A 14,877-nucleotide genomic window follows, 5' to 3' on the forward strand; every position below is an offset into this window, starting at 1 on the left:
GTTCTGTTGAGACAATAGCTTCCTAAAGGATGTCTTTTCTTTACATAAATTCTGGAAATTAACTTCCCATGGAACTATTGAGTCAGAAGTTTAATATTCATTTCATCTTTCAGGGATTTCACATTTACCTAGCTTTGAAATATAGTTTGTTTTACAGGGAATTTTCCAGACTGCCTCATTTTGGTCTGAGATCAAATCCCACAGGAACAGACAGACATGCAGTAAATCGTTGGTGATGACTTGATTGACAACCAGTCTAGGTTACAGGGGTCAGCAAAGGGGTGATTCCTGGTGTGGAGAAATAATTTCTTCCCAAAGACAAAAAATCAATTATGAGATTTGTCCTAATTATAAGCAATAAGTAGTAACTTGGTTATGTTTTGGTTTTGAAGTCCTCAGATTTATTTTGCTGTGAGTTGATTGGAAAATCAGGGCAGAAAAGCGTCAGGGGAGGCGTTGATCTCCCTCGTGCCCCCATCCGTCACCACCCTCCCACATACCTGTGACTTGTCTCCTGCCTGCCCTTGACCTCGCAGTTGGTCCTAGGGCTGCATTGCCCCAGCAGTGACTGTGCCTCCTTTGTCCTTTTCCAGCTTTAACCGAATCGACATCCCACCCTATGAGTCCTATGAAAAACTCTACGAGAAACTGCTGACGGCGGTGGAGGAGACCTGCGGGTTTGCCGTGGAGTGAAGAGCGTGCTGCGCAAGGCCGCAGAGTCTCACTCATGACCACCAGACCAAAAGCATATAGCTTCCGTGTGCCTCCTGCAAAGCTGGCTGAGGCCTGGAGTCCTGGACAACCTGAGGGAAAAGGCTTGTCCCCCTCCTTCTTGTTGGCAGAGGGAGGGGGCAGGGGACTTTCGTAGGTGGCTCCCACCATATATCCCTCCTTTATTATCGTCCTCCCCGCCCCCCATCACCCATCCAATAAAACAGCCAGGTTTTGCCCGTGCCTCGGTGACACATGGTGAAAAGGCTCATGGCCCTGTGCTCTTCATAGGAGCGCTGACCCAAGTTGGGCTGAGCTGGGTCCATGGAGGGTTGGCCTGGTAGCTCTACCAGCTTTTCCCTCTCAACACAGCCTCCAGGCCCCTGTTCAAGTTCAGCAGTTGCCGGATACCCAGCCAGAGCTCAGATTTCCAATTTCACATCCCAGCAGCCTGTTGCGGGCAGCAGATTATTTTCTACCTGAAAAATAACTGTACAGTGTATGCTTATAGGAATTCTGTCATGGCAGGAAACTTGAATCAAAATGTGTTTTCCTTTTGAGAGTAAAGGAATCCGAGCAGTTTTCACTGAGGCCCAGGGTTTTATTCAGGGTATCCTGGCTGAAAAGTTTGTTTTGCACAGAGAAAAACTATCTTTCCTTTTAAGAGTCCCTTTTGCTGCATTCTCTATCCCGTTTGAAATTCATTCTGGTGAAAACACCACATAACAGAGCTTAGTAAAGAACAGACCAAAATCAGCCTCAGATCCAGCCACTGGGTCCGGAGCTGACTCCTTCCTGTGCCTGGTTGTGCGTGGAGAGGCGTCCACTGTGTCTCCTGAAATGTTAACAAACTTTCATGTGGTATCGCTAAGAGCTAAACTAACAAAACAATCCTGTGACCAGAGCTGCTGGCCTGGTGCAAACCAGCTGAAAATGGAGAGGGGGACAGTGGCCTTGCTGGGAAGAGGGCGTGGGTGCGACCTGTTACCATGGGGTGGGGACAACTCCTCGCGAACCGGTTGGCCCTTTTCCTCAGTGGCAATGGTGACACTAGCAATTGCACTTGATTCTCCTGCCCACGTGTCTCAACGTGATGAACAAGGCCCAAGCCAGCCCAGACTCAAGGCTTCTAACACCATTTCCTGTTTGCACGAAAGTTCCAACAGTGTTTTATTTCAGCAGAGTGGCCTGGTTCCAGATGGCTAAGCTTCTGTGGAAGACAACAACAACGCATTTCCTCTCTGGCTTTGTGGTGGTTGCTCTGGTTTGGGGGTGGGGGCGAGTACAGGGTAATTCATTAGTAAGACATTTCACTGCTGTTGAAGTTTGAGTTCAGCATCGGGCTCCAGCTGTGGTCTGGGGTGGAGCAGGATGGCCCTGGTGGACACTTATTGTTGTTACTGTTACCCTTGGACTGGTGGGTGTGGAGGAAGGTATAGCCTCCCACATCCTGCCCCGATTCCCCTGCTCACCCTGGAAGCAGTCTGGTTTGATGTGGGGAACACGTGGACTTCTTAGGTCACAGACCCTCCCATCCCAAGGTTTTCCCAGTTCCACAGCTGCATTTTAGACACCTGAGGTTCTGGGACAGAAAGGATGCTGGGTGGGATTCTCTGCAGAAGGGAAGTTGAATCCGTGCAAACGTCCAGGCCAGCTTGTGGCCTTAGTCTCTTTCAATTTCTGCCTTACCCCTGTAGGGCTCACCCTGTGTCTCATTCACCCCGATGCTTTTGAGGGCATTTTAGAAACTGGTTCCAAGATGACTCCACCCGGTCTTCCCATCTGATCTCCTTCTTGAACAGGGAAGTAAAAACGGCAGGCCCCCCAGAAAGACCTGCTCTGTGACCTGAGCCCAGATTCTGGGAGGTGGACAAGACATGCAGAGTTGAAGCAACACCTCCAGATTTTCTGGCTGTGGATCCTGAACCTGTGGTGGTTGGGAAGGAAACGGTCTGTGGTTTAAGAACGTGCAGCAGGAACTTGGCCTTTAAACTACCTTCCTGCTGTTGGGAAGAGTGGGGGAGGATCCTTAGATACTGTGGTCCACATCTGTCTCTGTGACCGAGATCCAGAGTTCCCTGGGCTGGCCCGCTACACCTCGAGTTCTGTCGCGGGGTTTCTGCTCGGCTTTGCCACTTGCACTTGTGCGTGGTCTGCCTCTCCCCTCAGCGCTACCATCAGCTGCGTCAGACCTACCCAGGGTGCCTCTGCTCTGTCCACAGCCTGTCGGTGGCATTGCACTTGCAGAGTCTGAACAAAACAACCCAAAGGACAGTGTGAGAAGCCCCTGGGAAAAGCTCCTGGTTGCCCCCTTTGGGTCTGTGTGAAGCCCTTGTATGTGTGACTCGTTTGTCATCCCTCCCGGTGGTCCCAGGCGACCCACCTGCCCCACCTTGCCTCTCGCCTCCTTGCCCAGACGCTTCAGGGGCCCAACTTTCCAGGCTCGCCCTCACCAGCGGCCGTCAGCCGACACTCAGGGATGTGGCGAACACCACTCTGCAGCGCTTGGGTAGGAAAACTGAGGCAGCCGCGGGGCAGCCTAGGGCGACAGCAGATAGCGCTGTCTTGATTTCTGAAAGGAGAATCTGCCACTAGATGGAATTTTGACTCCTAAGCTGACTCAGCCGCATGGGCCAAATTCAGGTGAGGTGGCCTCAACTCTGAGATGTCAGGAATGGCCTTCTGCAGAGCGCATGCCCTGCCCCCACCTGCAGCAGGTGTGTGCACACAGCAGCCTTCCCGAAACATAGTGTGGATTTTTAGAATTTGTTTATTTTTGTTTCTCAACCACTTTATAATGTATTTTTTAATTTATTTTGTAATGTCTTGTTTTTAAGTATTGCTGCTATCCTTGTTATTCTTCCCACTGTTTTTATTGCTGATTTATTTTGTGAAAGTTGTACACTAATGTTCTGTTTTATGTCAAAATCAAAAGTATTTAAAAGAAATACTAGTTCTATTTAATGTGGTTATGGAACCAGCTGGAAACACAAGCAGCGATCACACAGCAGGCTGGCCCCGGGAGGTTCATTTTGTTACATATGCAATAAACTCACGACTTTACAGTTTTGGTGTCTGCTATTTTGATGTGGAAATGAGATTTCAGTTTCTTTACAGCTTTATGAGGAAGGAGGTCAGTGGTTGGAAACGGTGGTCAAGGCCTTGGGAGGAAAATGGGCCAAAGTAAGGACACACTTAGGAGCAGCTAATGAGAATGTGCTAGTGGCCTGAAGCGGCTCTGCAAGCACCCTTGTGGGCTTGCGAGCATCTAGAAGCTGCTGGCTGCCCACACTGGTCGTATAAGTTGGTTTTTTTCTTTTCCACATTTCTTTATTGTGGTGAGATGGCTATGATGCTGTGCCATTTTAACACAGGGTGGAATCCCCCGTTTTCCTGGAGGATGCCAATATATACTGTGGTCCTGCTTCGGCCACTTTGAATAGACTTTTACGAGCACATCCCTGTTGGAAGCCCCGCTGTCGGTTCTTCTGCGTGCATACCCTGGCGTAGCACTGCCGTGTGACATCTTTTTGAGGAACAGCCAAACCACATTCCACAGCAGCTGGGCCATCTTGCAGCCAGTGTCCCCGACCGGGTGCCTGAGGCTGAACTTTACCCACGGCCTCACCAGTACTAACTTCTTTAGTGTTTCTTTTGCCAATGGCTAGCCCGGCAGGTGTGAGGTGCTAGCTCATCGCAGTTTGTTTTGCATTTCTTTAGTGATGTGGAACATGTTTTCATGTGCTTAATGACCATTTGTGTATCTTCTTTGGAGAAAAGTCTGCTCCAGTTTTGGCCCCTTGTTGAATCAGGTCATTTTGGTTGTTGGGTTTTAGGACTTCTTTACATATTCTGGATATTAATCCCTGATTATGATTTGCAAATATTTTCTCCCATTCCAGAGGTTGCCTTTTCATTCTTTCCATATTATCCTTTGATGCACAAAAGTTCTTAATTTTGGTTTACCCATTTGTTTGTTTGCATGTGATTTTGGTGTCAGACCTAAGAAATCACTGCCAAAATCCAGCGTGGCATGGGCATGTGACGCAGCAAAATTCCCCTACAAGGTATACATGCAAAAGAATTGACAGCAAGAATTCTGACAGATGTGTGTTCATAAAAAGCTTTATTCAAAACAGCCAAATGGTAGGACCAACTATAGTATGTATTAGTCAGCCTCCTCCAGGAAAACTGGAGGAATTTTTATCAGTGGTTGAAGATTTTTCTCAGTGTTTTCTTCTAAGTTTTATAGTTTGGGCATAAGCTTAGGCCTTTGATCCATTTTGAGTTAATTTTTGTAAATGGGGCAAGGTAAGGTTTCAACTTTATTGTTTTGCATGTGGATGTCTAGTTTACCCTCCACCATACCTTCAAAAAACTCCCTTCCCCAGCTAGTGATCATGGTAGTACGTTGAAATACCAGGGTCCACTTCTGGTCTGTTTTGTGGCATCGGTCTGTGTGTCTTTCCCTACGCCATTACTACATACTGTTTCAATTACTATAGCTTTGCAGTACTTTTCAAAGTCAGAAACTGTGAGTCCTCCAAGTTAATAATTTTTAAGGTCATTTTGGCTATTTGGGACCCCTTGAAATTCCAAATGAATTCAATAATTGGATTTTCTGTGAAAAGGGCTGTTGGAATTTGATAGGGATGGCATGACACTGTAGATCATCTTCACCAGGTTAAATCCTCCAATTCATGAACACAAGGTGTTCTTCCATTTGCTTAGGCTTTATTTTCTTTCCATGATGTTACGTTGTTTTCAGCCTAAGTGGCAAGGTTTTCACCTCCTTGGTTACGTTTATTCCCAGGAATTCTTCTAGATGCTATTATGATTGAAGTTCCTATTTGGAGCATTCACTGCTGGTGTGTGGAAACAGGTGTGTTTGTGTGCTGGCCAGTCTTGTTTCCTGTAACTTGCTGAATCTGTTAGCACTACTGGCTTTCCTGTGGATTCCTCGGGGTATTCTCTACATGGGATCTTGTCACTGATTAACTGGTCCTCCTGACTTGGATGCCTTTACTTCTTTCTCTTACCTGATGTGCTCACACTTCCTAGGGCAACCTGGAGGAGTGGTGTTGAGCGGGGCACCTTCCTCTTGCTCCCTGTGGAATGTCTGCATCAAGGCATACATGTGTTTTGTTTCCCCTCTGTCCTTTTACATAATGTGTTACACCAATTCATTTTCTTCCACTGAGTGCCCTTCCATTCCTAGGGTAAATTATACCTGGTCATGGTAAATAATGCTTTTTAATAAGCTCTTGGACTCCATTTGTTAATACTTTGTTGAGAATTATTCCCTCTCTATTCATAAGGAATACTGGCCTGTACTTTTCTTCGTATCTTTGTCTGGCTTTTGGGATCAGAGTCATGTTGGCTTCATGAAATAATTTGGAAGGCATTCCCTCCTCCTCAGCTCTTTAGAAAGGTTTGAGAATTGGTGTCAATTCTTTAAATGTTTGGTAGAATTCCCCAGTGAAACCATCTGGCCCTGGGCTTTTCTTTGAGTCAGCAATCAAAAATCTCCCAACACTTTTCAGTTTACAGGTCTGTTCAGATTTTCTGCAGTCTGGGTGGGACGTGTTTCTAGGACTGTCTGTTTCATCTATGTCAGCCATTTGTTGGCACATAGTTGATTCATAGTACCCTCATTTTTGTTTCTGTATAATTGGCAATAATGTCTTTTCTGATTTAACTGATTCTTCTTTTATCTTAGTCATCAAGCTAAAGTTTTTCAGTTTTGTTGATCTTTTCAAAGAACTACTCTTGACTCCATTGATTTGTTTTTATACTTTCTCTGCACACACACACACACACACACACACACACACACACACTCTTCTAGCTTTGGGTTTAGTTTCTTCCTTTTTTTCTGTTTTTTCCAGGTGTAAAGCAGGCTGCCCACCGAGACCTTTCTTTTTAGTACAAACATTTTCAGCTGCGGTTGCCTCTGGCACTGCTGCTCCTGCACCCTGAGCGTTTTGGTAGGTTCTATTTCCCTTTTCATTTGTCTCCAGGTATTTCCATGGTGATTTATTCTTTGGCCCTTTGTTTCATTTCTATATATTTGTGAATTTCCCAGTTTGCTTCTTAGTGATTTCTAGTTTTATTCCTTTGTGGTCAGAGAAAATATTTCATATAATTTCAGTCTTTTGAAATTTATTCATAGTTGTTTCGTGGTCTATTCTGGAGATATATAGTCCTTTCTGGAGAAAAGACATGTACTGGAGAAGAACATGTATTTTGCTGCTGTTGGGGTATTCTGGACCTGTATTTCCTTACCAATCGTATCTATCTAGTTGTTTTAGTCACTACTGAAAGTGGGTAATGAAGCCTCTTACTCTTGTACAGCTGTATTAGTTCATCCTTCAATTCTTCAGTGTTCACTCTGGGTCCCTTTGGGTTTTCCTTGTTGGAAGTCAGTGAGCTTCTTAAATTTGTATATTCATTTCTTTTGTCAAATTTGGGGAGTTTTCACCCATTATTTCTTCAAATAAGCACTCTGCTCCTTCCTCTCTGGAATTTCCATAATGCCAAATTGCTCCACTTGAATGGCACATTGGGCTCTTTACTTTTATTTTTTGCTCCTCCAATTCTGTGACTTCAAATGATCTATTTTCAAATTTTCTGATTCTTTTACCTATACAAGCCTGCTTTTGAATCACTGTTTTGAACTTTTGAATTGTTACTATATTTTTTCAGCTCCAGAATTTGCTTGGTTCAGTTTAAGAATTGCTATTTCCTTGTTGATATTTTTTCATACACCATTGTCCTGATTTTCTTTAGTTCTTTGTGGTCTCCTTTAGCTCTTTGAGCATATTTAAGATCATTGAAGACTTTTCTAATAAGTTTGATGCTTTTGTTTCCTCAGGAATATTTTTGGAGATAAATTTTGATCCTTTGAATGGGCCATGTTTTCCTGTTTCTTTGGATTCCTTGAGATCTTATGTGAAAAACTGGGCATCTGAAAAGACTTTGGAAGAGTGGTGCAGAAAACCTTCACTCATCAGCAGAGTGTGTCCGACACTTGGTATCCCCAAGGTGACAACCTGTAGTCTAAGATCCTTTCTGGGTACACGTCCTGCTTTGGGCCTCTGTCTGCGCCCCCTTTGGCTAACACCTGTCTACATGGCTCCTTTTCAACATCTTGGTTTCTCAAAAGGTCTCACCTGCACTTCTTGAAGTCTTTTGCCCAGTCTCCTGCCCCAGGTACCCAGGCTGCAACCCCCTGTAGCTCTCAGGGGGTGATGCCCACCGCTGTCCTCTATGGCGTCACTAGCCTGCAATCTGAACCATGCTGGATTCCTGTCTAAGCTGAATCAGGAAACAGAAACCAGTTCCTGTCAACCCACAGAGAGGTTGACATTGTAAGTTCTCCCTTCCTTCCTTCTGGTCCAAGAGAGGAAGCCAGGAACTGGTCAATAAAAATGCTACAAAAGGACTGTTTTGAATGCAGTTCAGGTGTTCACCTGGGTGCTGTAGATCTTCACTTTCCAGAGCTCCTAGGAAGGTGTTTTAGTCTCTACCTGTTTTCTTACTATTGTTCACATAGGGGAATGAAGGCCTTGAGCCTCCTAGTCTGCCATCTTCAATCTCTTGACTGGAAAGTTTAATCTACTTCAAGTAATTACTGATAAGGGCAACTGGAGACTGGCGCCATTTAAAATTTCCTTCATGCCTTGTAGGTTTTTTTTTTTTTTTTTGCCTCCATTATTATTATTTTTTTTATTTAGTTCATTTTGTGTAGTGATGGAGAGATTATATTACACCTGCCATGCTAACATGATAGCACTCAAACTTGAATTTATACCAACTTAACTTCAATAGTACACAAAACTCTGCACCTAGCCATCTCTCCTACTGCTAATTGATGTCACTAATTATATTATTATACTCGTGTCCCCAATAACATGTTAGTACTTGTTAAAGTACTTGTTTTGTAAATCATGTATAAATAAAAAACCAAAATTATAGTACTAGCATTTACAATTGCTCATCTATTTACTTCACTGCAGATCTTTATTTCTTCTTACAACTTTTATTGTCTAGTGTTTCCTTTTTGCCACTATGACTTTTTTTAAAAAAAAATTTAGATCTTTATAGTTATGCACGGTAGTTGGGTTCATCCTGACAAACTCACAGACATGCATGGAAACTGATTTCAGTTCATGATTCCCCCTTTCCCTCCTGTCCTCCCCTTCTCTCCGCTTCTCCTCCTTCACTCTCCCAGACTTCCTTTCACTCATTTATTAATTTGTATTTAATTAGTTCTTTATGAAAGCTTATTCTTAACTATTTTACTCTAACTTCTGCATATGAGAGAAAACATTCAACCTTTGAGTTTGCCTAATTTCACTTAGTGTAATATTTTCAATTTTCATCCATTTACTAGCAAATGCCATAATTTCATTCTTTTTAATGACTGAGTAGAACTCTACGTGTATGTATGTATACACACACATATATCACAATTTCTTAATCCATGTATCTATTGCTGAGTATCTGGGTTGATTCCATAATTCAGCTATTGTGAATTGTGCTGCTATAAACATTGATGTTGCTGTGTCATTGTAATATGCTGATTTTAGATCTTTTGGGAAAATACCCAGGAGTGGGATAGCTGGATCATACGATGGTTCCATCCCTAGTTTTTTGAGGAATTTCCAAACTGCTTTCTGGAGTGGTTGTATTAGTCTACAGCCCCTCCAACAATGTACAAGTGTTCCTCTCTTCCTTCAACCTTGCCAGCATTTGTTGTTTGTGTTCTTGATCACTGCCATTCCGACTGGAGTGAGATGGAATCCTAATGTAGTTTTGAGTTCTATTTCCCTGATTGCTAGAGATACTGAACATTTTTTTCATGTATTTTTTGACCTTTTGTGTTTCTTCTATTGAAGAGTTTCTGTTTAGTTCTTTTGCCCATTTATTGATTGGGTTATTCTTTTTTTGTGGTGTTTTTTGAGTTCTTTGTATATTCTGGATACTAATCCCCTGTCTGAGGAGTACCTGGCCAAGATTTTCTCCCATTCTGCAGGCTCTCTCTTCATGCTGTTAATTGTTTCCTTAACTATGCAGAAGCTTTTTAGTTTAATAGTTTCTGACTTACTGATTGTTGATTTTATTTCTTGTGCTTTGGGGGTCTTAAGGAAGTCTGTGCCAGCACCTATATGATTGAATGTTGGTCCTATGTTTTCTTCTAGCAGTTGTAAGTTTTCTGCTCTGATTCCTGAATCTTTGATCTATTTCAATTTGAGTTTTATGCAGGGTGAATGATAGGAGTCTGATTTCATTTTTCTACATATAGTCATTCAGTTTTCCTAGCACCATTTGTTAAAAAGGCTATCTTTTCTCCAAGATATTTTGGCACCTTTGTCAAGTATCAGGCAGTGAAAGGTTTTTGGGTTTCTGTGTCTTTTATTCTGTTCCATTGGTCATCATGTCTATTTTGATGGCAGTGCACACTATTTTTGTTACTATAGCTCTGTAGTATAATTTCAGATCAGGTATTGTGATGCCTCCTGCTTCACTTCTCTTGCTTGGTATTGCTTTGGCTATTTAATAATTGTGGTTTTTTTCTAATTCTGTGAAGACTGTCATTGGTATTTTGATGGGGAATGCATTGAATCTCTATATTTTATGTGGTCATTTGACAATATTAATTCTGTCTATTCAAGAACATGGGTTGTCTTTCCATCTTCTAAGGTCTTCCTCAATTTCTTCAATGTTCTATAATTTTCATTGTAGAGCTCTTTGGAAAGCTATTGATTTGCAGGTGTTGATTTTATATACTGCTACTTTGCTAAATTCATTTCTAAGCCCTAGAAATCTGGTAGAGTTTCTTTGGATCTTCTAGATGTAAGATCACATCATCAGCAGGTAGTTTGAATTCTTTTCCTATTTGTAGCCTATTTGATTTTCCTTTTTTTTTTAGTCTGATTGTTCTGGCTAATGTTTCCAGGACTATATTGAATAGGAGTGGTGAGAGCAGACAACCTTGTCTTGTTCCCGAATTTAGTGGAAGTGCTTTTAGTTTTTCTCCATTTAATATGATGTTGGCTTTGGGTGTCATAAATGGCCTTTATGATGTTGTGCTTAGTTCCTGTGATCCCAAGCTAACTGCAGCATTTTTAACATGAATGGGTGCAGGATTTTATCAAAGGCCTTTTTCTGCATCTATTGAGATGATAATGTGATTTTTGTTCTTAATTTTAAGTGAAAAATCACATTAATTTTATTTGCATATGTTGAACCAACCTTGCATTCCTGGGATGAAACTCACTTGCTCGTGGTGTTATGTTCTTGATGTGTTTTTGGAATGTGATTTGCTGATATTTTATTTAGAATTTTTGCATCTATGTTCATCAGGGATATTGGTCTACAGTTTTCTTTCCTTAATGCATCTCTGTCTGGTTTTGGCATCAGGATTATACTAGCTTCATAAAAAGTATTTGTGAGTGTTCCTTTTCTTTAGATTTCATGGAATAATTTGAAGAAGACTGGTGTTAGTTCTTCTGTGAGTCTGGTAGATTCTCAGCTTTCTTTTTGGAAGGTTTTTAATTGCCATTTCAATTTCTTTACTTGATATTGGTCTGTTTAGGATTTCTATTTTATCTTACTGGTTTAATTTGGGCAAGTCATATGTGCCTAAAAATATGTTGTTTTCCAGATTTTTCAGTTTATTGGAGTATAATTTTTCAAAATAGGATCTGACAATCCTTTGTATTTCAGAGGGGTCTGTGGTGCTACTCCTTTTTCATCTCTGATCCTGTTGATTTGCTTCTTCTCATTCTTTCTCTTGGTTAGAGTGCTTTTCTCGCTCTTTTGGTTAGTTTGGTTAATGGTTCATCAATTTTACTGTTTGTTACACTGATCCTGTGTATTGTTTTCTTATGCTCAATTTCATTGATTTCAGCTTTGATCTTAGTGTTTTACTCTTTTACTGATTTGGTGTTTAGTTTGTTCTTGTTTTTCTAAGGCCTTGAACATAAGCATATTTATTTGGGATCTAATTTCTTAATGTGGGCACTCAATGCTATAATGGCCTTTTAGTACTGATTTCATACTATCCCAGAGATTTTGATAGATTGTGTCTTTATTCTCATTCATTTCTAAGAATTTCTTGATTTCTGTTCTCATTTTCTCTTTGATCCATTCTTCATTTAAGAGTATATTGTTCAGGGCTGGGGATATAGCTCAGTTGGTAGAGTGTTTGCCTTGCATGCACAAGGCCCTGGGTTCATTCCCCAGCACCACCAAAAAAAAAAAAAAAAAAAGTACATTGTTCAATCTCCATGAGTTTATGTGGTTTCTATTATTTTTCTTGTTGATTTCTAGTTTCATTCCATTATGATCAGAGATAATACATGGGCTTATATCATTTTTTATATATGCTTAGATTTGCTTTGTGGCCTAGAATAAGATCTATTCTTATAGATCAGCTGAGAAAAAGGTAAATTCAGCCGTTTTGTGGTGGAATGTTCTGTAGATGTCCATTAGGTCCATTTGATTTATAGTGTTGTTTAGGTTGGAGGTATCTTTGTTGATTTTTGTTGTTGTTCTTTTGATGATGTCTATTGGTAGTGAGGGCATACGAATCCTCCAGTATTATCGTGCTGGGGTCTATGTGGAATTTAATGTCATGGAGTATTTTTCCATGTAATTGGGTGCATTGACATTTGGGGCATAAATGTGTACTATGGTTATTTCTTCTTGTTGGACTGTTCCCTTTACTAGGATGTAATATCCTCCTTTGTCGCACTTATTTATTCATTCATTCTTTTTAGTAACCTATGACAGTAGAATGTATTTTGACATGCATACATGGATATAACTTCCCATTCTTGTGGTTGTATATGTGAAGTTACACTGGTCATGTATTCATGTATGAACATAGGAAAATGATGTGTGATTCATTCTACTGTCTTTCCTATTCCCATCTCTTCATGCCCCCTGTCCAATCTGGTGAACCTCTATTCCTCCCCCACCCCACTTACTGTGAGTCAGAATCTGCATATCAGAGAGAACATTCAAACTTTGGATTGGCTTATGTCACTTAGCATGATTGTCTCAAGTTCCATCCATTTACCTGCAAATGCCATAATTTCATTCTTTTTATGGCTGAGTAATATTCCACTGTGAATATATACCACATTTTCTTTATCCACGCATCTGTTGAAGGGCACCCAGGTTGGTTCCATACCTTTGCTATTGTGAATTGAGCTGCTATGAACATTGATGTGGCTGCATCACTGAAGTATGCTGATTTTGAGTCCTTTGGGTATATACTGAGGAGTGGGATAACTGGGTCAAATGGTAGTTTTATTCCAAGTTTTCTGAGGAATCTCTATACTGCTTTCCAGAGTAGTGGCAATGATTATAAGTCCCACCAGCAATGTATGAGTGTACCTTTTGCCCCCACATCCTTGCCAAAATTTGTTTAATTGCCATTCTGACTAGAGTGAGATGAAGTATCAGTGTAGTTTTAATTTGCATTTCTCTAATTGCTAGTGATGTTAAACATTTTTTTTCATATATTTCTTGACCATTTGTATTTCCTCTGTCAAAGTGCCTATTCAGTTCCTTTGCCCATTTACTGACTGGGTTATTTGGTTTTTTTTTTGTTGTTGTTGTTGTTGTTTTTTGGTGTTAAGTTTTTTGAGTTCTTGTTTATATATCCTGGAGATTACAGCTCTATCTGAGGTGCACGTGTCAAAGATTTTCTCCCATTCTCTAGGTTTTCTTTGCACATTCTTGATTATTTCCTTTGCTGTGAAGCAATTTTTAGTTTGATACAATCCCATTTATTGATTCTTGATTTTGCTTCTTATACTTCACAAGTCTTGTTGAGGAAGCTGGTTCCTACACTGACATGATGAAGATTCGGGCCTACTTTTTCTTCACTCTTAAGCACAGGTCTCTGGTCTAATTCCTAGGTCCTTGATCCACTTTGAGTTGAGTTTTATGCAGGGTTAGAGATAGGGGTCTAATTTCATTTATTCCCAGCACTTCGTTGAAGAGGCTCTTTTCTCCAATGTATGTTTATGGTGCTTTTGTCTAGTACGAGATACCCGTATTTATGTGGGTTTGTCTCTGTGTCTTCTATTCTGTACCATTGGTCTTCATATCTGTTTTGGTGCCAATACCATGTTGTAGTATAAGGTATGGTATTGTGATGCCTCTTGCTTCACTTTTCTTACTGAGGATGGGCCTCTATCCTGGGCCTCTTATTTTTCCAAATGAATTTCATGACTGCTTTTGCTATTTATATGAAGAACATCATTGGAATCTTAGTAGGAATTGCATTTCATCTGTATGGTGCTTTTGGTAGTATGGCCATTTTAATTCTGTCTGTCCAAGAATATGGTAGATCTTTACATCTTCTAAGGTCTTCTTCAATTTCTTTAGTGTTCTATAGTTTTCATTGTAGAGGTCTTTCACCTCTTTTGTTAGATTGATTCCCAAATATTTTATTTTCTTTGAGGCAATCGTGAATGGGATAGTTTTCCTAATTTCTCTTTCTCAGTTGATTCATCACTGATGTATGTACACAATTGTTTTATGGATGTTAATTTTATATCCTGCTACTTTGCTGAATTCATTTATGAATTCTAGAATTTTCTGTTAAGAGTTTTTTAGGTCTTCTAAATATAGATTCATGGAGTCAGCAGATAGGGATAGTTTGAGTTCTTCTTTTCCTATTTATATTCCTTTAATTTCTTTCTTCTAATTGCTGTGGCTAGAGTTTCCAGGACTATGTTGAATAAAAGTGGTAAAAGAGGGCATCTCTCTTTTGTTCATTTTTAGAGAGAATGCTTTCAATTTTTCTCCATTTAGAATGATGTTGGTCTTGGGTTTAACGTATATAGCTTTTACAATGTTGAGGTATGGTCCTACTATCCCTAGTTTTTCTAGTGTTTGGAACATGAAGGAGTATTGTATTTTGTCATATGCTTTTTCTGCATCTATTGAGATGATCATATGATTCTTATTTTTAAGTCTACTGATGTGATGAATTACCTTTATTGATTTCTGGATGTTGAACCAACCTTGCCTCACTGAGATGAACCCCACTTGACATGCTGCACTATCTTTTTAATATGTTTTTGTATGTGGCTTGCCAGTATTTTATTAAGAATTTTTGCATATGTTCATCAGGGACATTGG

The 14,877-nt window shown here is 40.7% G+C and overlaps 1 protein-coding gene across 3 annotated transcripts in view; it reads left to right on the forward strand.

Annotated features, from left to right (window-relative positions):
• Nucleotides 1–3,779, forward strand: part of Smurf1 (SMAD specific E3 ubiquitin protein ligase 1) — a 96,185-nt gene extending 92,406 nt beyond the window's left edge. For all 3 annotated transcript variants that reach the window (XM_047533289.1, XM_047533290.1, XM_047533291.1), the window contains one exon: nt 594–3,779. In XM_047533289.1, the coding sequence (XP_047389245.1) occupies nt 594–693 (100 nt within the window). In that variant the 3' untranslated portion in view covers nt 694–3,779. The remainder of the gene's footprint in view (nt 1–593) is intronic.
• Nucleotides 3,780–14,877: the final 11,098 nt, after the last annotated feature.

Source organism: Sciurus carolinensis, chromosome 18 (assembly GCF_902686445.1).
Source record: "Sciurus carolinensis chromosome 18, mSciCar1.2, whole genome shotgun sequence".
In the NCBI taxonomy this organism is placed as follows: domain Eukaryota; kingdom Metazoa; phylum Chordata; class Mammalia; order Rodentia; family Sciuridae; genus Sciurus; species Sciurus carolinensis.